Source organism: Chiloscyllium plagiosum, chromosome 16 (genome assembly GCF_004010195.1).
Source record: "Chiloscyllium plagiosum isolate BGI_BamShark_2017 chromosome 16, ASM401019v2, whole genome shotgun sequence".
Lineage (NCBI taxonomy): Eukaryota > Metazoa > Chordata > Chondrichthyes > Orectolobiformes > Hemiscylliidae > Chiloscyllium > Chiloscyllium plagiosum.
Genome location: NC_057725.1, coordinates 48,073,116 through 48,100,275, shown reverse-complemented (window position 1 = coordinate 48,100,275; position 27,160 = coordinate 48,073,116). Strand labels below are relative to the sequence as shown.

Below are 27,160 nucleotides of genomic sequence, written 5' to 3'. Positions count from 1 at the left end.
ATATTTCCCTCCCCACTCCTCTCCGCCTTCCGCAAAGACCGTTCCCTCCGTGACTACCTGGTCAGGTCCACGCCTCCCTACGACCCACCCTCCCATCCTGGCACTTTCCCCTGCCACCGCAGGGACTGTAAAACCTGCGCCCACCCCTCCTCCCTCACCTCTATCCAAGGCCCCAGAGGAGCTTTCCACATCCATCAAAGTTTTACCTGCACATCCACTAATATCATCTATTGTATCCGTTGCTCCCGATGCGGTCTCCTCTACATTGGGGAGACTGGGCGCCTCCTAGCAGAGCGCTTTAGGGGACATCTCCGAGACACCCGCACCAATCAACCACATCGCCCAGTGGCTCAACATTTCAACTCCCCCTCCCACTCTGCCGAGGATATGGAGGTGCTGGGCCTCCTCCACCGCCGCTTCCTCACCACCAGACGCCTGGAGGAAGAACGCCTCATCTTCCGCCTCGGTACACTTCACCCCCAGGGCATCAATGTGGATTTCAACAGTTTTCTCATTTCCCCTTCCCCCACCTCATCCTAGCTTCTAACCTCCAGCAACTCGATCCCCTGACCTGTCCGGACTTGTCCGACCTGCCCAGCTCCTTTTCCACCTATCCTCTCCACCCTCTCCTCCCGGACATATCACCTTCATCTCCTTCCCCACTGACCTATTGTACTCTATGCCACTCTCTCCCCACCCTCCTCTAGCTTATCTCTCCACGCTTCAGGCTCTCTGCCTTTATTCCTGATGAAGGGCTTTTGCCTGAAACGTCGATTTTGCCTGTCTTCGGATGCTGCCTGAATTGCTGTGCTCTTCCAGCACCACTGATCCAGAATCTGGTTTCCAGCATCTGCAGTCATTGTTTTTACCTAACAAATGGTACTGAACATCGATAATCGCACAGTGAATGTTCCTACTTCTGATGTTTTGCTGGAAGGAAGGTCATTAAAAAAGTAGCTGAAGATGGTTGTGCCTATCCTGAGTAACTCTTGTAGAGATGTCCTGAAGCTGAGATGACTGACCTTTAACAACCACAACCATCTTCCTTTGTGCCAGATATAACTCCAACCAGTAGAGAAATTGACCCCATCATTCTCATTGTCTCCATATTTGCTAGGGTGTCTTAATGCCCGATTATTGAAGTTAGGGATATTAATGGAGTCTCTTCCTCTAGTAAGTTGCTTAATTATCCACCACCATTTACAACTGGATCTGGAGGGACTGCAGAGCTTATATCTGATCTGTTGGTTGTGGGCTTGCTTAGCTCTGTCAATCACATGCAGCTTTCTCTGTCTGGCATGCAAGTAGTCCTATTTTGTAGCTTCACCATGTTTGAGACATCATATTTAGGTAGGCCTGGTGGTGCTTCTAGTTTCCATTCTGCATTCTTGAATGAATCATGAGTTGTTTGATCCTCTGGCTTGTGGTATAATAGAGGATATACTGAAAGTTGCAGATTTTGGTTTGAGAACAGTTCTGCTGATGACCCACAGCAAAGTGGACCATTTGGCCCCTCAAGCTTATTTCACCATTGAGTTAGATCATGGCTTCCTTTATTCATTCCTAGTATGTGGGCATTTATTGTCTATTTCTAGTTGCTGTTGAGAAAGTACAGGTGAGCTGCTTCTTGAATTGCTTCAATTTATTTGGTGCAAGTAGATCCACAATATCAATCCTTCATTCCACAAATGAAGGGAGTACCAGGATTTTGATCCAATGCCAATATATTTCCAAATCATGACGGGAACGAGTAAGTCGTGGTCTTCCTCCTTGCATCATATATTGGTAAGTTACTTGGCAGAAGCATAAGATATAGGAGCATCATTAGGTCATTTAGCCCATCAAATCTGCATCACTATTCAATCATGGTTGATATATTACTTCAAGAATATCTGGCATTAATTGACACTGAACTATGTTTCAACTTAGAAGCCATAGCATGATTGGCATTCTTACTGTGAAAATGTCAATTAAGGCAACAGGGAGTATTCACTTGAAATTTGATTTCAACAACATATTTCAGCATCTTTGACTGCTTTCCATTTGCATTCCAGTCTCCAGGAAAATAATTAGAACAAGATCAGCTAACTGACAGACTTTCAGTTGGACACTGACTTGCTGGACTCTAAGTCACATATTAGAATGAATTTAGACCAGGTGTGAAAGAGAGATTTTTTAAAAATATATTAAAGGTAAAAAGCAGACTTCAACTAATGAACCATAAACATTATGCATCTTTAGTGTCAGCATGAATCTGTAAACAACCTTGCACTACTATAAGTTAATAAAAAATAATGAAATTTAATACAAAACATTCTGGGGAGGCCTGAAAGTCAGGAAAGATTTAGAGATAGAGAGGTGACAGGTGCTGTTAGGGAATGGGGTAAAAAGAATATCTAAGGTAAGATTAATTATTCCTTGACAAGGTGAAAGAGAAGTTAACAACATTAACCTGTGATTTATAGTGACAATCTGTTTCTTATGTTTGTGTGAAGGAAGATATTAATTTGGATAATGAGATGCTTATGTGGCAAAAAAAAACTACGTAAAGATACTGCTTTTTCTGTATTCCTCAGTGTTAACTAGCCCTAGAATACATACTCCCTGGATTTGACTTGAGTACAGGTTTATGATTGTTTATTCAAGATTTCTGTGGTCATTTAATAGAAGTAACAATAACACTAATATTGTTTGTAACTATTTTCCTTGTGACCTTGTATTCTTGTTGTGTGAAGTAGCAAAACAGTTACACTGAACTTAGTAAACCCTAGCTTTCCTTTCACTTAAAGGAGTTTGATGTGAGTTTATTTCGAAGAATGAAACAGATTTAAAAAAAAAAATAGTTTGGGGAACATGCCTTGACTTACTTAAATAAGGGACAGCATTAAAAAAAGGAAGAAAACATTAAATCACTTAATACCTATTTTGGGTCAAGTGAGGAAAAGCAATAACAATTTAAATTCAGTCTCCATTACCCTTTTGTCCATGACACCTAGTATGTGTCAGCTTAGATATTTCAGCCAAAGTAATTGCAAGTATCTTTCAGTCAGGCTGACTATCATTTAACTGAGAGGGAAAAATAAGTAGTATTCCCAGCTTTGATCACCATCATGATTTGTGCTGCGCAATACATATATGTGGTTCTAGTCAATATTAAACAAAATTGCAAACAGGTGATGGTAGTCAATATCAACGCTAAAATGTAAAAAGCTGATGTTAATTCATTAATTTACTGTGTACATATAAAGAGGGGCTCTGTGGCAGTGGTAGTGCCCCTAAGCCTGGAATGAGAGACCTGGATTCAAGTCCTACCTGCTCCAGAGGTATGTAATAACATCTCTGAACAAATTGGATAAAATCCTACCTGTTAAACAGGATGTTGTTGTTGTTCAATTTCCTGTTGAGAATTTGCCCTCTTTGTCAATGGCTGCTTTCAATGTTGTTAATTCCTTGTTACAGAGTTACATGCACAGCCAATTGGCCTGCATGGTGTCTGCTGGCACTCCACATGGGCGCCAGAGATACTGCAGTACCCCAGGAGTCATCAGCCCGAGGAATGACCTTTGCTTTAATTTTGAAAGTTTTCTTTTGTAGTTTACTTTTTGTTATAGTGCTTCTTTCAAAGAGCAGTCAATTAGTTAATTTAATTATTTACACAAAAGTGTAAAAAAAGAGAGAACATTGCCACTGGAGAGTATTGAAAATAAAAACTGTGACAATAATTTCTCTGTCAATAGGAAGACTTCTTGTTCTTGTTCCTAACTCACTTACAAGTTAGGATCCAATTAATAGATCTTCGTTACTAATAGAAATGAGAAAATAAATTGCTAGAAAAGCTCAGCAGGTCTGGGGAAGGGTCACTGGACCCAAAATGTTAACTCTGATTTCTCTCCATAAATGTTACCAGACCTGCAGAACCTTTCTAGCAGTTTCTATCTTTATTTTTGATTTCCAGCAACCACAGTTCTGTTTTTAATTAAGAATAAATTTGGATTTGACTGTGATAGCCTTCTGTTTATTAAGCATTGACAGCTTTGTTTCACACATGAAACATCACCACATTGGTGGAGCGAAGAGACCAAATCACAATCAGAGCTTGCAGTCTAAAAAGACACAGAACCCACTGTAGAATATTACTTTTAGAAATGCTATGCATCAAGTAACATGAACACAGTTGATGTCAAAGGATTTCTCCAAAGGGCCAAAGAAAGCATTACCAAAAACAAACAAACATGTTTTTGAGTGCAAATAAAATTGAACACTTTAAAATATGAAATGTACACTTAAAATCCATTGAGATTTTGAACTTAAATAGCAACATTAAACATGATGACATTGCCAGCTTTCAAAGACATATTGTAAGAACCAGCCTGCAGGCCTTTGTCTATACCACACAGCTCTACCACAAGACTATCATTCTCAAAAGAAATGCAAACCATCAGTGAGAACAGAGTGAGGGTTTTATTGAGTGGTCTGAAAAAATTTTACTTGTTCTGAAATTATTTTAAAGAAGAAAATGCATTATTTCAAATTACACCTAATATTTAGACAATATTTCTTGACCTGAGCAAATCAGATTTGCGAACCTTCAATGATGCTATTCTCCTTCCACCTGTTACTTACTATTACCTTATTTTGGGCAGAAGGGTGTCAGCACCAGTATCTATTACTTCTGGGCCATTTGTATTAAGAGTCTGAGCCTTTAGTACAGATATTCATGGGCAATCGAGGGTTTGGAAAACCACATTATTCAGCAACACTGGACCTTACTGCACAGATTCTGACACATGTACTAAGACACAAACATACATACACTTTGTTATGTAGTAAAGAAGGACAATCACTAATCAACAAGCAGAGGCACAGAAAGGTTAGTCATTACTAGAATTTCTAGGTGTCTGATGACTCATAACATGAATGCAGTACATAGTGAGAGAGAAAGAGCAAGATAGAGAGACAGGAGGCAAGACAGTCAAGGTCAGGCTAAACAGGAAGTGAAGGGAGATGGTGTTAGGGTAAAACAACCAGCAACTACCAACGCCAATGCTGTAAAGGGGGTTTGATGTTAGTTAGCATAGCTTTTAAGGCAGTGAACAATCTGGGTCTGAGAGTGCAGTCTGTAAGCAAAGCAAAGTGATTCCTTAAACAGGTGGATAAAAGATACAGAGAGAGAAAAAAGATAAGATAGACTGAGGAAAAACAAAGTTGCAGAACTTCAAACATAGATGAGCTACAGACAGTTGCAGCCATACTGCAGCAGCAAGATACTGGAAGCCAATTAACAGACGACTGTTAACCACATATAACATGGACAGCTGGAAGGAGAAGCTACAAATAAACAGACAGAGTTGAGAGAAATGTTTCAATTGGAGGATCTGAACATCAGTAAGACATACAGTTCACAGAAAGCTTGAGGATAAGCAAATACTATGATCCTGGATCCAGGACATCTGCAGGAAACACAGCTTTGAACACAGGATGCAAGACCAATTCATAATTTAAAGACTGAATTAAGCTGATCAAAGGTGTCAACATCTAATAGTTTCAATCACCCTATAAATAAAAAAAAATCATCCAATAATGAACAAATGCTTGAAACAAACATAAGTAGCTGCTGTTTAAATTAACACCAGACCCTGTAGGGAGCAAATAAGCAGGGTTATCAGAGTTAACTTCCACGGCATAAAATGCAGGCTTATATCATTCATATCTCTTTAAAATGTCAATGTTAATTAAAATGATGTTTTTCAGAAAAATAATATATTTTTTCAGATTAATTTTTTGGATGCACTTAATCTTCACTTACAATCATCACTGATATTTTAGCAGACCAGAGTAATTTAGGGTAGAAATACCTTGTTTAACAGAACAACATACATATGTAGAATTAGGCAGCAAAACACTTTCCTGATATTTATAATGGTTTTGTTGTAAGTCTGTAGTTTAGCACAAATACCTGTTTCCACACAAAGTCATAGAAATGTACAGCACGGAAACAGACCCTTCGGTCCAACTCGTCCATACTGACCAGATATCCCAACCTAATCTAGTCCCCTTTGTCAGCACTTGACTCATATCCATCTAAACCCCATTCATATACCCATTCAAATGCCTTTTAAATGCTGTAATTGTACCAGCCTCCACGACTTTCGCTGGTAGCTCATTCCATACACACACCACCCTCCGTGTGAAAAATTTCCCCCTAGGTCCCTTTTAAGTCTTTCTCCCCTCACCCTAAACCTATGCCCTCTAGTTCTGGACTCCCCGACCCCAGGGAAAAGGCCTTGTCTACTTATTCCTATTTATGCCCCTCATGATTTTATAAACCTCTATAAGGTCACCCCTCAGCCTCCGACACTCCAGGGAAAACAGCCCCAGCCTATTCAGCTTCTCCCTATAGCTCAAATCCTCAAACCTTGGCAACATCCTTTGTAAATCTTTTCTGAACCCTTTCAAATTTCACAACATTTTTCCGATAGAAGGAGACCAGAATTGTATGCAATATTCCAACAGTGGCCTAACCAATGTCCTGTGCAGAAGCAACACGACCTCCCAACTCTTGTACTCAATACTCTGACCAATAAAGGAAAGCATACCAAATGTCTTCTTCACTATCCTATCTACCTGCGACTCCACTTTCAAGAAACTATAAACCTTTACTCCAAAGTCTCTTTGTTCAGCAACACTCCCTAGGACCTTACTATTAATTGCAGAAGTCCTGCTAAGATTTGCTTTTCAAAAATGTAGCACCTTGCATTTATCTAAATTATCTAACTGTATTTGCCACTTCTCAGCTCATTGGCCCACCTGATCAAGATCCCATTGTAATCCGAGGTAACCTTCTTCGCTATCCACTACATCTCTAACTTTGGTGTAATCTGCAAACTTACTAACTATACCTCCTATGTTCACAGCCAACTTATTTATATAAATGACGAAAAGCAGTGGACCCAGCACCGATCCTTGTGGCACACCACTGGTCACAGGCCTCCAGTCTGAAAAGCAACCCTCCACTACCACCCTCCGTCTTCTACCTTTGAACCAGTTCTGTATCCAAATGGCTAGTTCTCCCTGTATTCCATGTGATCTAACCTTGTTAACCAGTCTCCCATGAGAAAGCTTGTCAAATGCCTTACTGAAGTCCATATAGATCACGTCTACCACTCCGCCCTCATCAATCCTCTTTGTTACTGCTTCAAAAACCTCAATAAAATTCATGAGACATGATTTCCCACACACAAAGTCTTGCGGCCTATCCCTAATCAGTCCTTGCCTTTCCAAATACGTGTAAGTCCTGCTCCTCAGGATTCCCACCAACAATTTGCCCACCATCGATGTCAGGCTCACCAGTCTAAAGTTGCCTGGCTTTTCCTTATCATCTTTCTCAAATAGTGGCACCACATTAGCCAACGCCCAATCTTCTGGCACCTCACCTGTGACTATCAAGGATATACATATTTCAGCAAGGGGCCCCAGCAATCACTTCCCTAGCTTGCCACAGAGTTCTAGGGTACATCTGATCAGGTCATGGGGATTTATCCACCTTTACCCATTTCAAGACATCCAGCACATCCTTCTCTATAATATGGACATTTTTCAAGATGTCATCATCTATTTTCCTACATTCTACATCTTCCATGTCCCTTTCCTCAGTAAATACTGATGCAAAATACTTGTTTAGTATCTCCACCATTTTCTGTGGCTCCACACAAAGGCTGCCTTGCTGATCTTTGAGGGGCCCTATTCTCTCCCTAGTTACCCTTTTATCCTTAATGTATTTATAAAAACCCTTTGATTTCTCCTTAATTCTATTTGCTAAAGCTATCTCATGTCCTCTTTTTGCCCTCCTGATTTCCCTCTTAAGTATACTCATAGTGCCTTTATACTTTAAGGATTCACTCGATCTCTCCTGGCTATACCTGACATATGCTCCTTCTTTTTCTTAATCAAAACCTCAATTTCTTTAGTCATCCAGCATTCCATACCCCTAACTGAATTTCTTTTCACCCTAACAGGAATATATGGTCTCTGGACTCTCATTATTTCATTTTTGAAGTGTTCCCATTTTCCAGCTGTCCCTTTACCTGCGAACATCTGCTCCCAATCAGCTTTTGAAAGTTCTTGCCTAATACCATCAAAATTAGCCTTCCTTCAATTTAGAACTTAACTTTTAAATGTGGTCTATCCTTTTCCATCACTATTTTAAAACAAATAGAATTACGGTTGCTGGCCCCAAAGTGCTCCCCCACTGACACCTCAGTCACCTGCCCTGCCTTATTTCCCAAGAGTAGGTCAAGTCTTGCACCTTCTCTAGTAGGTACATCCACATACTGAATCAGAAAATTTTCTTTACACACTTAACAAATTCCTCTCTATCTAAACCCTTCACACTATGTTTGGAAAGTTACAATCCCCTACCATAACCACCCTATTATTCTTACAATAACTGAAACCTTTCCCTTCTGGACTCTTGTTCAGAAGCTTACTCCAAGAACCCATTTTTTTTTTTTTGTAATTTGGCTCAATAATTACATCAACAAACCATCCAATAACAACTATTGCCCACTTGGAGCCGTTTGAAAAAAGCCAAAATCAGAAAACCGAAGGCAGTGGGTTGTGTGGTAGATTAAAATGGTACTTGATGGGGAGAGAATTCATCCCCATCCCCTGCAATGCCCTCACATTCTGAAAAGCTTCATGGGAACTGGTGGATACTGTATGTTCCCACTCCAACGACACTATATAGAACTTTTTAAACACCCCACAACCAAATTATCCAATTGACTACTTAATCAAAGAACAAATTACAAGTACTGCCCAATAGGACAGTGCAGCAATAACAAAAATATTGCAGGAAGGTCAGGGAAACAGGGAGGGAAATTGAAATGGACTTGGTGTGGCTAATAGTGCACACCAGCCCCGAGGATGCCCACCTGTTTTTAAAAGCTTGAAGAGTGCTGGTGGACACTGAGTACTCCCTCTCCTAGGGCAACAGGGATTGGACATAGCTACAGAAGAGAGACAGACAGGTGGCAGAGCAACAATGACAAAAAATAATGGAAGGGATTGCGGGGTCTATTTTGGGCACCCTCTGTGGTGCCAACTATCTCTAAAGGCACTGAGAGAACTGGTAGATAGTGCATGTTCCTTCTCCATTGTCATCCACATATGAACATAGCCACGGAAGTGGGGCAGTCAATTGATAATGGAATAGTGTAGGCTAGATGGGCTTCAGATTGTTTTCACAGGTTGGTGCAACATTGAGGGCCAAAGGGTCTGTACGGAGCTGTAATATTTGATTTCCTATGCTCTGAAATGGAGTTGGAATCTGAGATAATTCACTCCAATCTCTGAGGTGGCCACATAGAATCTGATATGTGACTTAGATAGATCCATTCCCAATTGCACACTACACCAATTAAAGAATGAAGAAATTTCAAGCATGCCCATTAACAAATAAAAAGGGAGGGCCTAAACAAAGATGGTGTTGTTGGGGGAGATAATATACTCTAGCCCCTGCAAGGCCTGCCTGGATCCCAGCTCTTTTTGGTAAGAAAAAACCACCTCTGAACACTTTGTTTTCAAACAAATCGCCTGTGTTTTTCAATTGATTAACTTACATGCAAAGTCCATTAAGGGAAATACAAATGACCAAAGGCATGAGAGGGGCAGGGAGAGAGGTGGTAGGGGCTAAATCAAAGTGGAATCGGAAAGTGAGATTAAGCACTTGACCCTCTGTGGTCAACTATCTCTAAAGGCAGCAAGAAAACTGGTAGACAGTGCATGCTCCGTCTCCATGGTCACCCACACATGAACGTAGCCTTGGAAGTGGGGCAGTCAATTGGCAGTGATGAACCCCTTCACGGCTCACTGACTAAACCTGTTAATGGCCAACTTAGCCAGGTTCAGGAGCAGACCCACGAGGAGGCCCTCTGACTTGCCCAGATGCCTCCGCACTGGATGCCCAAATATCAGGAGTATTGGGCTGAAGCATAACCAAAAGCACAACGAAGATTTTTCAAATATCTAACAACTGAGTGCAATCACCCACAACCAACCTGAACTCAGTTTAAGCATCACCACTCTCAATCTACTCTGGAACTATTCTGAATTTCTAACAATGACATACCTTAATCTACCATCCATGCTCCAAAATCATTTCTGTCATCTCTATCATACTATTAAACTAAAAGTACAAAGAAACATAGTACTTCTTAATTGTTAATGGATGTCTGTAGCATCAGTCTTGAAGCACTAATTTACATAATACAAAATGAATACAGATAGATGCTACTGTGTCACATATTACAAGACTGGGAACTGGTACTGTGATACAAACAGAGTAAAAATATAAATGTGCTAATAGACCAAACAAAAAGATGGACTATGTTACTAACAAACCTGGCACAAAGGAGGCAGAAGTATTAAAAGACAATACAAGAACACAATAGAAGATGTGAATGGGTTCATACTTTATTCTGCTTTCTGGAAGTTGTAAATGCAAACATATGTGGCATTTTGTGAAAGCCCTTTTGAAGGAAAGAGACTGTCACCACAAACAGGATTAAACATCTGAAGTGCATTTAAATCCTATTGATCTTCATTAAGGTGAAGTATTACAGGGAAGCAATGTCCATCTATAATTAAGAATCCTTGATAATGTGGTCCACAAAGCTCAGGCAATTCAAATCGATCTGTGCTTAATTTTAATTCTTGCTGTTTTGTTTTGAATTCTATCAGCTTTATCTTTGGTAAGGGCTGTTATACTTAGGACAATTTGCCAATGGATGAGTAACATTTTAGGATACATGTAGATTAACAGAAATATTGATTTATACATTACTAAAGGTACATATATCCCTGTGTATAGAGAAGAGTGGAACATGTAGACATATTGGAAAGAGGTGGTTTGATTACCCTTTCCTCAGTTGTGGAAATTATCATGTTCAATATGTATTATAGTTTAAGGATATTGTTGGCAGTCATTTTTGCTCAAATCTGTTCAGTCGGTTTGCAACTGCATAATAACTAAGATCTTGCATTTATACAGTGCTTTTATCCACAAACCATTCCAAACATTTCACAACCATGTGCCTTTGAAGTGTAACCTTTGATGTCATATTGACATTATCCACTTCATGTTAACTAAAAGCTAAATTTCATTGGGGAGTTCTGGAACTATGTCAAATGAGAGAAGAGACCCAATGCTTCCCTGGATGGTTCTGTTTTACTGAAATTTCTATTAACACCTCGGTACGTCTGAATTGAAATAAACAGAAAGCTGGGAAGCACAGATTAAAAGAATTAGTTGATTCTCCTGGTTGCTCCAGATACACTAACCTATATATTCAGACAACGGCATAACTGACCAATGAATAGTATCATCTGTTTTAAAAGTCTGTAGATTGAACTAGGGAGGCAAATGGAATTAAGAAGTCTTACTATTTTGAGATCCTTAGAAACAGAAACAAATATTTATTTTAAAATAATAAGGAATCAGAAGTGGGAGGGAGGGTATAGAATGACACTTTGTACTTATAGGCAACAAGACAGAGATTTCAACAGATCTTTAATTTTAAGTAACAACGTTTGAACTGGAAATTTAGTCTACGGGAAAGGAATGACCATTCACCAGTGACAATGAAATTTTTGAAAGCTTTTGAACAGAGATATGCTTGAATCAAGATTCTGATCCAGTGCAGAATGCTCTCTAAAGCAGGGAAAGGTAAGTGCAACTCTTCAGAAAAAAAATCAGAAGAATCATCACTGAGACATGTACAACTGGAAGTAGGAATTATTAAATGGGAAGTATAAATTAAATTTCAAACCATGTACAGGAAGAAAACTAATTACAAGATGCTGGTCAAAGGTGATTTGTAATGTGTCATTGGTTTTGTTAATTTGAATTTGGGCATCTGATACATGGTGAAATTATCAGAAATTATATTAAAAAGGTCAACGCTGGCCATTGGTGAATCATTTTTCCTGCAGCTTCCAATAGTATTGTATAAGCCCCACACCATTGGTTCATCACCTGTCATGTGAATGTATTGATGGTCTATACTGAGTGCAGGGAGAAATTGAGTGGTCGATATAATTCTGAGATAAGAAGGGTCTCAGAGCACAGCAAGCATTCCCTTTGAGGAAATATGGTAGTCACTCATCCAGTATGGCTCCTTCACCAAGTTGCTGCACATGCTGAAGCTGGATAAATGATAGAGATATGGTCCTCGTAATTGGTCTGCTGCATGTCTCACTGTATGGAGTATTCTCAGTTCTTATTAGCAGGGTATGGAACTGATCACCCTATTCAGATTCAAGAACCTCTTTCACACTTTCTGTTTCTAATGAAGGTCATTTCTACCAACAGTCCTGTGCCCTGCCATTGGTGGGATGATGCTCATTATGACTGCATTCCTAAGAAGGTGAAGGTGCACACAGAAGGACAAGAGCCAACAGCAAGGGCCAAAGGATGTTGCCAGGGTTGGAGGATTTAAGCTACAGGGAGAGGCTGAATAGGCTGGGGCTGTTTTCCCTGGCGCGTTGGAGGCTGAGGGATGACCTTATAGAGGTTTATTAAATCATGAGGGGCATGGATAGGGTAAATAGACAAGGTCTTTTCCCTAGGGTGGGGGAGTCCAGAACTAGAGGGCATAGGTTTAGGGTGAGATGAGAAAAATTTAGAAGGGACCCAAGGGGCAACATTTTCATGCAAAGGGTGGTGCGTATATGGAATGAGCTGATACAGCAAGTAATGGAGGCTGGTACAATTGCAACATTTAAAAGGCATCAGGATGGGTACATGAATAGTAACGGTTTAAAGGGATATTGGCCAAGTGTTGGCAAAAGCAATAGATTAGGTTAGGATACCTGGTTGGCATGGACAGTTGGACCAAAGGGTCAGTCTCCATGCTATACATCATTATGTCTTTAAGTCCAGCAGCAGCAACAAACTGCCATTGAGGATGAGAAGTATCTAGATCTGGATTAGCTTGTAGGTGCAGGCCCCTTCCTGATGCTGGGGTCTGCAGGAGGCCCAGAATGTTTCTTTCTCACTTCACTTTATAGCAAATGAGACTTAATGCTGGCACAGATTCTGAATGTCTGAGCAATGTAATGGAATAATGCTGGATGCTAAAGCGGGATTAGAGTTATGTAGGAATACGAGGCCAGCTTCTCCTGGTGTCACTCCTGGCAAAAGTGACATCTGCTTTGAACTTCTATACGGTTGGCATCTTCCAGGGAGTAATGGATAGCCTACATGGGAGTGGGATCTCTCACTTGTGCACCCTCATGAAGACAGTGACTGATACCATCTCAGCAAAGTCTCACCAGTTAATTTCATTCCCCATGATGAGGTCAATGCTGAACCCCCGTTAGCAGGATCCAGGGCCATAGCTGGTTTCCTCCAGGTGCAAGGTGATACATAGCATTGAGAAGGCCATGTCACAAAAAGGTTCCATTTGATTAATGTTCAGTAAGCTGTAATCACCATTGCCACTTCCTAGAGGTGCTCCCCCTCCCCTCCCCCCACCCTCTTCCAATTCTGGCTGCTGCCATGTTTCCTAAATCCTGGGTCACTCACATTTACCTGGTTTGTTTGAAGGTCCAGGCACCTTACAATGCTGGATATTAGGGGGACAAGGACAATGTGCTGCATCCATGCTTCATTTTACATTGTAATATTGTATAATCCCCTAAGTGATGTGGGGCGCAGTTATAATGTTATCCATGTTTCGACAAGGGTCAGTGTGAGGAGAGTATAGAGATGCTGAAGGTTTGGTTCTGTTGCCTGGACCAGTCTGGAGAGGTTCCAGTATGGACGATGCCACATCTTCCTCACATACAATGCTCTGCACAACTGGAGAAGGCAATGAGGCAATAAGCTGGATGTTGAGGCCCTGAGGGAATGGTAACAGTCTTCCAAAAAGGAAGATGAGGACATTGGGGTTGAAAAAGCTGCCTTGGCCCATGACAGAACTCAGCTGCGTTGGACACTACCAGCCAGACAGAATCACATTTTACAACTGCTTCCAATCGATGAGAGCTGGGTGCATCAAGGACTGTAAACTATTTATTGGTCATCATGTCAGAGTTTAATTTTACTTGTGTGAGCAAGCCTCAGCCTCTATTGGTTTTGCTTGTGTTCCCTTTTGCACTCTGTAAATAAAACTTCACATTTGAATTTGTCTGATTGTTTGCCTCTATGTGACATTCCCCTGTAGAAGAATGACAAGATGTGGGTCTACAGTAGGCATTCGGTGCAGGGTAGCACTAACCTAGATAGTGTTCAGATAGGATGTAGCTGAGTAGTCTACTAAGATTTAAGGATCATGTCCCTATGTGCTTCATTTTAAATCAGAGAAAACAGTTTCTTTGAATATTCTTAGTAAGAAAAACAAAAAAATATAAAGGAAAACTGATGCCCAACCTCCAGCTTGTAACATGCTGGGCAGAATTTTATGGTTCCGCATCTCATAACAATTAAGCGTGATGAGAAAGTGTGTTGCTGTACAACATTAGCTAACACCTCAGTATCTCCTTTCTTTAGGATTTTCACTCAGTCACTTATATATAAGAGGCAGCAGCCAGTGCTATCAACAAACACTAGTGCAAACAGATGATGAACTGCTACATCTGTTGAAACAAAAAAAACGCAGCATGCAAGTACAGACATTGCTAGAATTAATCAGATTTTCAATCCTAACTTTGAATGTCATTTTCAGGACGCAATTTAATACATTTACTTATAAGTTTTAGCAGTCTGTTTTATGGCATGTAACATGAAATAAATTAAGGCAATTGCTTTATGGCAATTTCAATAGAAACAAATTGTCATATGTATTATTATGGAAACAATCAAATTATTTTCAAATACAGATCACACAATTTTCATGAAAACTGTAAATCAAAGGCTTTGACGTATGCTTACCCTTTTTAAATTTTTTAAAATATAACTGCAACATCCCGAAGAGGGATAAAGAGAATGCAAGGAGGCTTTAAAGTGATTTAGACAAGTTGATTGAGTGGGTAAACACATGGCAAATGCAGTATAATGTGGCTAAATGCGAAGTTATGCCAGGTGGCATGAAAAACAGAAGGGAAGAGTGTTATTTAAATGGTGATATACTGGGAAGTGTAAAGCAGTCAAAGTGATCTGGGTGTCCTTGTACACCAGTCAATGAAAAGGCAGGTGCAGCACAGAGTCAGAAAGACAAGTGCAAAGTTGCCTTCATTGCAAAAGAATGGCAGTTCAGAAGTAGGAATGACTTATGCAGTTATACAGTGCCTTGGAACCTAGTGTATAATTTTGGTTTCCCTACCTTAGAAAGGACATACGTGCCATACAGAATGCACTGATGGTTCACTATGGTGCTACTGGGATGGCAAGACTGTTTTATGAGGAGAGATTGGATGACAGGGCACTATTCACCAGAGTTTGGAAAGATGAGAGTAAATCTAAATGAAACATTTAACATTTCAAGAGGGCTAGCCAAACTATATGCAGGGGGATGTTTTCTCTGGTTAGAGGAGTCTAGACCCAGGGGTCACAGTCTCACAATTTGGGGTAGGCCATTTTGGACTGAAATGAGGCAACATCGCTTCACTCAAAGCATTGTGAATTGTCTACCACTGAAGGCGATGGAGGCGAAGTCACTGAATATATTCAAGGAAGATGTTGATAAATTTTTAGATTTTAAAAGCATCAAGGGATATGGGGAGAAAGTAGGAATGTATCATTGAGATAAAGGATCAGCCACAATAATAACTGAATGGTGGAGTAGGCTCAATGGGCTGAATGGACTCCTCTTCTCTGAGATTCTATAGCAATGCAGTAGATTTTCCAGATTACAAATAACGAAAGATTCATAGAATTGAGGCAAAAGATTATTTGACTAGGCAGCTTTGAGGAATCTAGGAGAAGGGGTGGGGTGAGGGAATCAATGTTGTATATGGGCTTGGGAGTATTAAGCAAAACATTGATGGGGTCTGGGAATAATTAGTGAGGATTTTGGGTATGGGAGTAGTGTCTCGAGAAAATGGAAACGCTGAATGTACTTTATAGAGGATCCATGGGGAGATTTTGGGCCTGTAAGTGTTTAAAGTGATATCTCAGAGGTTTGGGAGCTCGAGAAGGTGCAGAGTGGGATTGTGCAAGTGGATTGTAAAGCATGAGGGAATGGGGGACTACAGGTGTGGGTCCATGGAGATACATGCAACATCCTTCATAGAAAAACAAATCATGGATATGGATGTGGGAGGTAAATGCACAATTGGGAATTAAAGAGAACAGTGTCTGGGACAACTCAGGCCATTGATTATGAGATGTGGAAGGATTTATGGATTATGATGAAAACCTTTAGAGAGGTTGGGTGGAATGCGAGCTTCATGAATCCAATCATATTTTGGGGAGGAAGTTGAGCGAAAAAGAAGGAAATGCAGGCTATCGGACTTCATCAATTGCCTTGCCTGTTCCAAAGGTTTTACAAAAATGCTATCCCATCATTAAATTGAGAAACCTATTTCAAGTACTTAAACCACTTTGTGCACTTATGTGTAACTGCTGATTGTATGCCAGCAGTGAAATTCAAATTCATTGTACATTTGAAATTATTAAAAAGGGCTCCCCAGCTCAGTGTTCAGAATGTCCTTTGTGAATGCTCAAGTTAAGAAGGAGCATACTTATTTTTATAAAAGTTTAACTCAATTTTAGACAGCAAACAGGAAGGGCATGGGAACTTAAGGCAAAGCGACATGATAAATATCAGGTAGCAGGAAGGAACATTCATAATGCTTGTCTGCTTGGGAGCCTAGAGATGGGACACAAAGACAAACATAAGCATGCATCATGACTTTTATGACTAATACAGATGACTTGGAGAACTACCCTTTTGATCATTCACTCATTTTCGCTCACATACATATATATACATATGCACACACACGCACACAGATTAATGGCTTGAAGCATAACAGATTGCAGGAAGTTTGTGTTGTACTTAAGTGTCTAATAGAAACACTGAGATCTTCCATTCATATGTTACTCATTGTAACAGCCAAGATTGGAATTGGGCATTGGGATCACGCAAAGTCCTGATGCAGCTGACTCCACAAGTATTGTGAGGAAGTTGAAACTTCTGACAGGTAATTACCCTTCATCTTCAACCCCTTGTAAAGGTCCCCAAATCTGAGTTAGAATTGGAAACTTAAGTTGGTTCGATTGGATTTGCCTGAACAGTAAGCCAGAAAGAAATGTTTAGAAGAATTAAACCCACTCCAAATCTGAGACAGCTGCAGAACTAAGAACCCCTACCTGCACTTCCTACCTCTCCACCCGGATAATGATAACCTAGATTCGGTGACACCACATTCCAACCCTTGACCTTGCCTGCACCAGACCCCTCCCCTGGAATCAACAAACCCTCAACCAAAATCTCCTGTACCATCCAGACTTGACACCCATGTGCTTGACATCCACTGACATATCCTCTCCACATATCTGATACCAACCCTCCTCATATTTGCCCTCTGATGATCCAATGTGACCTAATAGACCCTAATTCCTCCCAGGAAAGATGTGTTGATCTTCCCCTCAACCTTCATACACTTATCTGTGGCACCTGCATTATACTGCTCAAAGTGCAGGACCAGGTAAGTGGGACTGGGTCAGTGAGCCACATTCCTTCCAATTTACATATAGAAAGGCTCTATTAAATGTCATTTTACCATGTTGTTTGTAGTTTGCTTAATTTCATGTCAAATTACAGCATTCATAGAATAATAGAAGATTGAAGCTGAATAATCCATTCAGTTCATCAAGCCTGCACACCATTCAATATGATCATGGCTGATCCTCTATTTTAATGACAACCTTCTGCTCTTTCCTCATACTCCTTGACTACTTTAAGCTTTTAAAAATCTACTTATTTCTTTCTTAAATATATTCAGTGACCTGGCCTCCACAGCCTTACGGGGTGCTGAATTTTACAGGTTTATCTACCTCTGAGTTGAGGCTTAACGTATCCTGAGACTATGGTCCTCCCTGGCCAAGAATAACAATTCCTTGCATCCAAACTATCCAGTCCTCCCAAAATCTGGAGTGATTCAGTGACATCATAGCATCATAGAGTACAGGAGAGGCCCTTGAGCCAATTGAGGCTACACCACCGACTATATATATATATGGGAGGCAATGGCCTAGTGGTACTATTGCTGGACTGTTAATCCAGACACCCAACTAATGTTCTGGGGATCTGGGGTCAAATCCTGCCATTTTTATTGAATTTAATAAAAAATCTGGAATGAAGAGTCTAAAGATGACCATGAATCCATTGCCGATTGTCAGCAAAACCCAATTGGCTCACTAATGTCCTATAGGGAAGGAGACTGCCATTCTTAACTGGTCTGGCCTACATGTGACTCCAGACTCTCAGCAATGTGGTTGACTCTTAACTGCTCTCTTGGCAAGTAGGGAAGGACAATTAAAGCCGACCTAGCTAGTGATGTCCTTATCCGTGAATGAATTTTTAAAAACCCAGTAAATCTACACTAGTCCCACCAGTCCATAAGCTTTGAATATTATGACATTTCAAGTACTTATCAAGTACATTTTAAAGGTTGTGAAGTTACCTACCTCAATTCTAGACAATGCATTCCAGACCCTTGTCACCCACTGGGTGAAAAAAAAATCAAGTCCCCTCTAAAGCAGTGCCTTTCACATTAAAATTGTTATGTTGTCATTAACCCTTCAACTAAGGGGAACAGTTGCTTTCTCTCCACCCTGCCATTGCCCCTCATAATGATGCAGCTCTGTCAGGAACCTCATTCCGTGCCCCCCACCCACCCCACCCCAACCTTCTCTGCACTAAAGAAAACAATCCAAGCTTATTCAGTCTCTCTTCAATCCCAGGCAAAATCCTAGTGAATCTCCACTTCAGTCCAAACACATCCTTCCTATAGTGCGACGATCAGAACTGCACATAGTAGTCCAGATTTGGCCTAACCAAAGTCTTGTAAACTTTCCTGCTCTCATAATCTTTGCCTCATCTGATAAAGGCAAGTGTCCTTAACTACCCCATTAATCCACCCTGCTGCCTTCGGGGATCTGTGGACAAGTACCCCAAAGTCCTGGCTGGCCATCTATTTAGATCACAAGGAGAAAACAAGCAAGAATTGAGAAAGCCAAAGTGTTGAACTGATGGCAGTGACAGTTTTCAGACGTGGAGTCATTTGGAACACGCAAAACATCAAGCAACCTCAAAACATGCAGGCAATACACTTCACAGCATTCATTTGGGTAGATATTGTAACATCTGCTACAGATGGGGCTATGAACATAAGAGTGATGCAGACAGAAATCAGAAATAAGTAATTATAAAAAGGGACACTATAAACTGAACAATGCACTGCAAAGAGCTTGACAAAGTGAGCAATGTCTACTGTTCAGCATTAGCTTTGTCTTTTATTCCATGAAAGCCACCAACAACTTAGGATGACAATCTAGATAGCAACACAGTTAAAGAGTAAAAGTGAATGTATACAATTCCTAATTACATTTGAAGAACAAATGTTTTGGATAATATCTGCTTAAAAATAAATGGCTAACGTGTTTAGCTTAATCATCAAGCTAAACACATTTTGGAGTGAACTAACTCAATTGTTACTGAGTCTAGCATTAAGAGAACTGCTGTTCTTATGGAGTTTTGACTGAGAAGTTACTAAGAGTGAAATGTGAGAATGCCAGATTAATGTGTAGGGGTAATGCTTTTTAAGACCATAAGAAATAGGGATAGGTCATTCATACACCTCGAGCTGTCATCCAATAGAGTCATTGCTGAATAATATTGGGTCTTGACTCAGTGCAGCTAATGGGTTCGACAGCACTAAGGAGCTGAATTTTATATAATCCTTCATGGGACAAAGTAAAGAAATGGTCTGAGTCAATGAAGATATCAAACATTCAATATGTGGTGTTAACTAAGCCAAGAATCAATTATAGGAAGGGAAGGATTGACCAGAATTATTGGATGGAGAAAAGGGGAGATACTGAGAATTGTTGAGACAAAAGCATGTCTCACAAACTTGATTGAGTTTTTTGAAGAAGTAACAAAGAGGGCAGAGCAGTAGACATGATCTATATGGACTTCAGTAAGGCGTTCGACAAGGTTCCCCATGGGAGACTGGTTAGCAAGGTTAGATCTCATGGAATACAGGGAAAACTTGCCATTTGGATACAGAACTGGTTCAAAGGTAGAAGACAGAGAGTGGTAGTGGAAGGTTGTTTTTCAGACTGGAAGCCTGTGACCAGTGCTGTGTCACAAGGATTGGTGCTGGGTCCACTACTTTTCATCATTATACAAATGATTTGGATGTGAGCATAAGATGTGTAGTAAGTAAGTTTGCAGATGACTCTAAAATTGGAGGTGTAGTGGACAGAAAAGAAGGTTACCTCAGATTCCAACGGGATCTTGATCAGATGGGCCAATGGGCTGAGAAGTGGCAGACGCAGTTTAATTTAGATAAATGCGAGGTGCTGCATTTTGGGAAAGCAAATCTTAGCAGGACTTATACACTTAATGGTAAGGTCCTAGGGAGTGTTGCTGAACAAAGAGACCTTGGAATGCAGGTTCATAGCTCCTTGAAAGTAGAGTCGCAGATAGATAGGATAGTGAAGAAGGCATTTGGTATGCTTTCTTTTATTGGTCAGAGTATTAGGTATAGGAGTTGGGAGGCCACGTTGTGGCTGTACAGGACATTGGTTAGGCCACTTTTGGAATATTGCGTGCAATTCTGGTCTCCTTCCTATTGGAAGGATGTTGTGAAACTTGAAAGGGTTCAGAAAAGATTTATAGAGATGTTGCCAGAGTTTGGAGGATTTGAGCTATAGGGAGTGGCGGAATAGGCTGGGGCTGTGATCCTTGTAGTATTGGAGGCTGAGGGGTGTCCTTATAGAGATTTATAAAATTAGGATGAGCATGGATAGGATAAATAGACAAGGTATTTTCTTTGGGGTGGGAGAGTCCAGAACTAGAGGGCATGGGTTTAGGGTGAAAGGGAAAAGATATAAAAGACACCTAAGGGGCAATCTTTTCACACAGAGGGTGGTATGTGTATAGAATGATCTGGTGGAAGCGAGTACAATTGCAACATTTAAAAGGCACCTGGATGGGTATATGAATAGGAAAGATTTTGAGGGATATGGGCTGGGTGCTGGCAAGTGGGACTAGTTTGGTATGGGATATCTGGTCGGCATGGATGAGTTGAACCGAAGGATCTGTTTCCATGCTGTACATCTCTATGACATTATAACTCTTATTGAAGATGACTGGATTGAACAGACGTTAGGAGCTAAAGAGTGTAATAACAAGATCTATTTAGGAGGGTTGTCATGATCCAGTGATAGTGTCCCAACATCTGAGCCAGAAGGGCTGAATTCAAAACCCCCTGCTCCAGAGGTATGTCATTACAAGTGTGAACAGATTAACGGAAAATATCCACAAAAATCTGTTCACAGGATTCTAGCACTAAAGTATGGGAGAGAAAGGGATCAACAGAAAAAATACAGAAAAACAAAAACTACAGGAGGAATTTGCAACTTTAGTAAAGTAAAAACGAACTTCAAGCAGCTCCTGTGACATTCAATGTATGCACATTTTACACTTCACAGAGTTGGTGAAAGGGAATTTAAGCACATAAGATTACTAAATTAGAACTTTGGACACATTGTTTGTCCGACAATCCTGACACATGTTCTCTTTTTATATAATAAATGGAAGGGGGTGCACCTTTCATGGCTTAATTTTAAACTCAATCACTGTTACCATCTTCCACCTCATGACTTTTCAGTCCCAACTAATACTAGTTTAATATAACTATGAGCAAAAATAACTCTACTGGTTTTGTATATTGCATTCTTCACAAAGAAAAATGCATCACAGATGATATACACACAGAACTGATGCTACGTACTAAAGACACTAGAATAATACATATGTATTGCTTACACAATAGCTTAGTCTTTCACTCATTTTTTTTGGAAATAGTTAAATACTCTCTCATTTCCTGTTGTTCATCATCTCCTCCTTACTTACACAGTGTGTTTGCTTTTCTATTCTTTTTGTCAGATTCATACCTTTTGTCTGACTGCATGCCTTGGTTTTGTTGGCTGTTGCTGGTCTGTAGATCAGGAATATTTGCAAAGTCATCTTGTTCTGTCAAACCCATAACCAGGGAAAGGACCACCATCCGGCCTTCACTGAAGAAACCCATTCAGAGGAAAAGGGCAGGGAGAGAGAGGTAGGTAAGACAGAAAGATTCCAATATACAACAGTAGAGGTAAAACTCTGGTCTGGACTCAACTGCACCAAATGGGACTAGTTTAGAATTAAGGTTACAATGTAGATGGAAATTACAAGGAGTAAAATTTGGAGGTAAGTGTGCATGCCATGGAAGGTGTAAGTTAAAGGACACGTCCATTTTAGGTCCACTAGATAAGGAACATTCATGATCATAATTGTGCAAGTTCAGACACATGACTTAACAAACAAAATTAGCAATCAATTTTAAAACTTATTCATCGTTATTTCAAATGGATTTGATTTGAAACGAGAATTAATTTGCAAATGAAAGATTGTTCAGATTCTATTCCAGAATATTCTGGTCTCAGCTGGGATGGTGGTAAGGACACTACAATATGCCTCAGTACCTTGACCTAAGGAGGTTCCGCTTCTGAATGTTATCCAACTACTCCTGCTGGAAAGTATGAATGTGTCAATTTCAGGCGAGGACAAGATTGGACTCAGCTGTGATGCTCCAAGCAGTTGAGTAGTCTGTGTCAAGTATCTTTTCTTTAAGTTGCAAAAAATAAATTGTACGTTAGACAGATTTTAACTGAAGATAAACGGATAATACTTAAACATGTAAAATGAACAAAATAGGTGTAGAACAGAATTGTCTCTGATTCCAGCTCCCACAAATCTTGTTCTCTGACTTCTGTTCGAAGTAATTTGGTTACATAAAGTACAGCGCACCTATTATGATGGAACTTTCTTCAGTTGGAGACCTTAAGCTCTTTCAAGTTAATCCTTTCTTTCCCTGAAGATGCTGACTCGACAACCAGTCCCACAGGTGCTTGCCACCTCTATCATCCAAGTAGCTATTAGCTATCCAAGATGGCAATTGCTGAAAGTGTGGGATGCACCACAGTTATGTCTAATCCTGTCCTTGCATATACACATTCCAGCGTGGTAGGATTCTTAAACATGAACCAGAGTTAACTTTTCCTCTTGTAGCCAAGAGTGCTGAGGCAAATCGGAGATGAATAGCTGAGAACAGCCTAGAATTTAAATGTGGGGCAGTCCTGGTCTGGATGACTCTGATCCAAATTTGTTGTGTTCCTTATAATTGAGACATCAGGATAGCTTATTTTCAATTAATTTCTTTTGAACCTCCTGTGAATTTCTTTTTGTTTTGGAAAAAATACCAGATGGAAAGCAGGTAACGATTATCACAGAAAAAAATATTCTGGGTGAAATCAGGGACCAAATGTAATGTCATAAAAGATTTAATAAATGCTTTGCACATTCATTTATAGTTCACCGGTTATTAAGATCTATTAGTGCACTTGAGAAGACAGGAGAAAATTGCTACAGATCACACCAGACCATCTCCAGGTGCAGCTGAAAGAGACACAGAACTAATTCTTACAAAACTCTGAAAATACAAGTTTTGAAAAATCGTATGAGTCAGAATTACAGTAAAGTTTCCATTGAAAAGGAGTTGTTGGTGCAGGCACGGTGGACTGAATGGCTTCCTTCTGTGCCATTAATACTTCTGTGATTCTGAGTTAAAGCCATTAGAATAAACTTCAAATCTGAGATTTTGTCAAGGAAATTGGTTTAAAACAAAAAGTGAAGGACATTGGGTAAATTTGTTAAATTCAAGTTGGCTCAGGATCACAATGGAGACTTCCAAAATTAGACAGTATCAATTCATCAGGACAAAGCACCAGTGGCATCTAACTCCATGCCTTCAATGTCTACTAAATTAATTGATATTTTAGCTTTCATGCATTCTTATTTTCAGGTAGCTCAGTGAAGCCAGCAAATCACATTCCAAGAGACTAATATATTGCACTGTGCTTAGTTAACATGCCATATCTGCTCCGGTATTAATTTTGAAATCACTTCCTTTCTGCTGTAATGTAAACGGGTGGCCCTCTGATGTAAGAAATCCTACTTTACAGTCAGAAATTATAACACTGAAGGTATCATGTTGCTTAACCTACAACAGTAGTGTAGTCCATATATTGTCTTTACCCAATACACTGTAGGTATTTACATGAAACTTACACTGGCAAAGGAAAAGGTTTGGGATAGTATTGAAAAATGTATTTAAGAACAACTTTCTATCAAATGTCTCAAAGCAATTTACTTCCAATTAATTTTTAATTAATTTAATTATAATTAATTACAACCAATTTTGAAGTGTGGTCACTTTCGTGATGTAGGAAATTTGAAAACCAGTTTACATATAGAAACCTCCCCACAAACAACAATGTGACCATGACCAGACAATTTCCTTTGATGATGATTTAGGGATATCTACTGGCCAGGACACCAGGAGTTAGCTTCCCTGATCCTCTTCGGATTTGAGATTATTAAATAGTAATTGAGTTATTGCTCTGTAAAGGAGAATTTGTTACAAATATTGATTTCCTAAACATATCATAGAACATCAACAAATTAGAAATAGATCAAACACAAATAGCTTCAATAAAGCTGAGTAGTGTGTTCAGGCACCATCGACATAGTGGAACCTTGACTTAGTTGACAGGTCTTATTGTCAATTTATTCTTCCTCTTCGGCAAAGCATACATTTACATCAAGAATTGGGATGAGGAAATGATTATAGATCTATGTTAATATTGTGTCATTATACCCAAATGAGTAGTTCTTAATTAAGTTAGCAAGCATATTGTAATTCATTCATTCCTTGTTCCATGGTGGAATATTTACCTCAAATGAGAACCAAAACTGTTTCTCCCAGATGGTAGATTAGTGTGCCTATGTTGACATGAACTTAGAGGTCATTCTCTAACCAGTAGCCTACTGGGATGTGATCAGTAACTGGTCAGTTCTCACATGACACAAACTGCAGCAAAACCATGAGCAATTTAAATAATTTCAGTTTCTGACTCACTGTTAATTTCTATTTTTGAATGGGTCAGTGAAAATGCTGTACTAAACAGCACTTAAAAACAGATCGAATAACTGGAAATGAAATAGTAACCTACAATTTTTTCTTGACATCACTTAGTTAGGATTTGTTTTGAGCATGTGACTGTATCCTTCAAACGTATTTTCTTTCCTCTCTCAAGGCTCCTTGTGCTACACACCACCAGAAGTTGGTTTGAAAGAAAGTCTCAAGACTTCCACACTGTAATGTAAACTAAACTAAACTAAACTCAATCTCTGCAAGTTAGTCTCAATCTGTTTTAACAAGTGATTAAGTTTCTTAGACTATTTTTCAAGCATTATCTTGGCTCTTCTACTGAGGTTATGGAGGGCAATTGGGAAAACCCAAGAGGAAATTAGGTATGCACTTTCACTATGTACTGTCTCTGACTTTTGAGAGAAGCTGCTAAAAGTTGGGATATTAGAATACTGTACAGAATTTGAAATGAAGTAAATTGATCTTGTTAATTTTTAATCTAAACAAAGTTCTTCCTCATCCACAATTAATGATAATAGGCTATACAATAATAACCTATTGAGATGAGGATAACTCCGATGTAAAGTTGAATACTGTGAGCATACATTTCAGAATTAGTTGTATTTTTCTGAACTGAGTTCAAGCGAATTTTCTTGATCAGTATACTTCAGACTCAATGAGAAAAGGGACATTGCTGGATCTGGTTCTGGGAAATAAATGAATCAAATAGATAAGTGTCAGTAGGAGAGATTTTGGGAACAGTAATCACAGGAACATATGACTTAGATTATCTGTGCAAAAAGACAAGGAGTAATCTGGAGTAAAAATACTTAGGGGTCTAAGTTCAATGGGTTGAGAACAGCCTTGTCCCAAATATTTGGAATCAAAGATTGTGAGGCAAACAATATAACTTAATGGGCAGAAAATAGCTTGGCTACATTCCCAAAGGAGGGAAAAGGCAAGACACTCAAAGCCAAATCACTGAGATGATAAAAAGTTAGCGAAACACATAGAAGACAGACGTCAGATTGATAGTACAAATGAGAAATGAGAGATAGAATGTTCAAAGTAATACAAGAAATGGGAGAAAAAAGGAGGGGGTCTGACTGGCAGCTAATATTGGAAGGAAATTCAAAGCATCCTACAGGTTGTAACAAGGGGAAGGTGGCCAATTAAAGACTGAAAGGACAATCTATGTATGGAAATAGAGGGCATGACCGAGTTTCCTAACTAAATTCTTTACCTCGGTTTTACTAATTCAATTAAGAACTGAGATAATTCATGGGCCACAGATTGTTAAAGGGGAGGCATCAGAAAGGCTGGCTGTATTTCAAGTTGACAATATTTAGTAGGACCTGATCAGGTACATTCTAGGATACTGAGACAAGTAAGGTCAGTTATCATGGATGTACTGACAACAGTCTTCCAAGCCTTGGAATGATGCCCTGGTTTGAAAATTGCAAGGCCACTCAATTTAATGTCTGTGGTGAGAAAACGTTTAGAAACAACCATCTGGGTCAAGATTTGCAGTCACTTGGACAAGGCAGGATTAATTAAGAAAAGCCTACACAGATATGTTAAAACCAACTCATCTTTAACCAACTTGTTTTTTTTTTAAGATGAAACAAAGAGGTCTGTGGGTATAATACAATTGATATGGCGGAGATAGACTTCCAAAGGCATTTGACTAAGAGTCCCATAACAGCAAACATTCAGTCTTTAAGGTAAAAGGGCCACTGGTGTCAGGGATATGAAATTGGCTGAGTGGCAGGAAATGGAGAATAGAGGTAACCAATGTAGATTTGGTCAGGAAGAAGCTATACACCAGTAGCCAGTACTGGGGCAACTGTATATTACTGAACTAGACATGGGTGTATTAGAAACAATTTCAAAATGTGCAGAAGAGAACTTTTAGAAGTAATGTGATCAGTGAAGAAGATAGTGATAG

General features: G+C 39.7%; 1 protein-coding gene across 5 annotated transcripts in view; it reads right to left on the bottom strand.

Annotated features, from left to right (window-relative positions):
• The window catches only part of syt7a (synaptotagmin VIIa), a 671,470-nt gene that overhangs the window by 133,996 nt on the left and 510,314 nt on the right, over nt 1-27,160 (bottom strand). For 4 of the 5 annotated variants that reach the window (XR_006313964.1, XM_043706001.1, XM_043706004.1 and 1 more), the window contains one exon: nt 22,133-22,255. The exons of the other annotated variant lie outside the window; for it this stretch is intronic. Coding sequence is in view for 3 of the 4 variants with exons in the window: in XM_043706001.1 (XP_043561936.1) it covers nt 22,133-22,255 (123 nt within the window). In the remaining variant the exon portion in view is untranslated. The remainder of the gene's footprint in view (nt 1-22,132; nt 22,256-27,160) is intronic. 5 annotated transcript variants of the gene reach the window in all.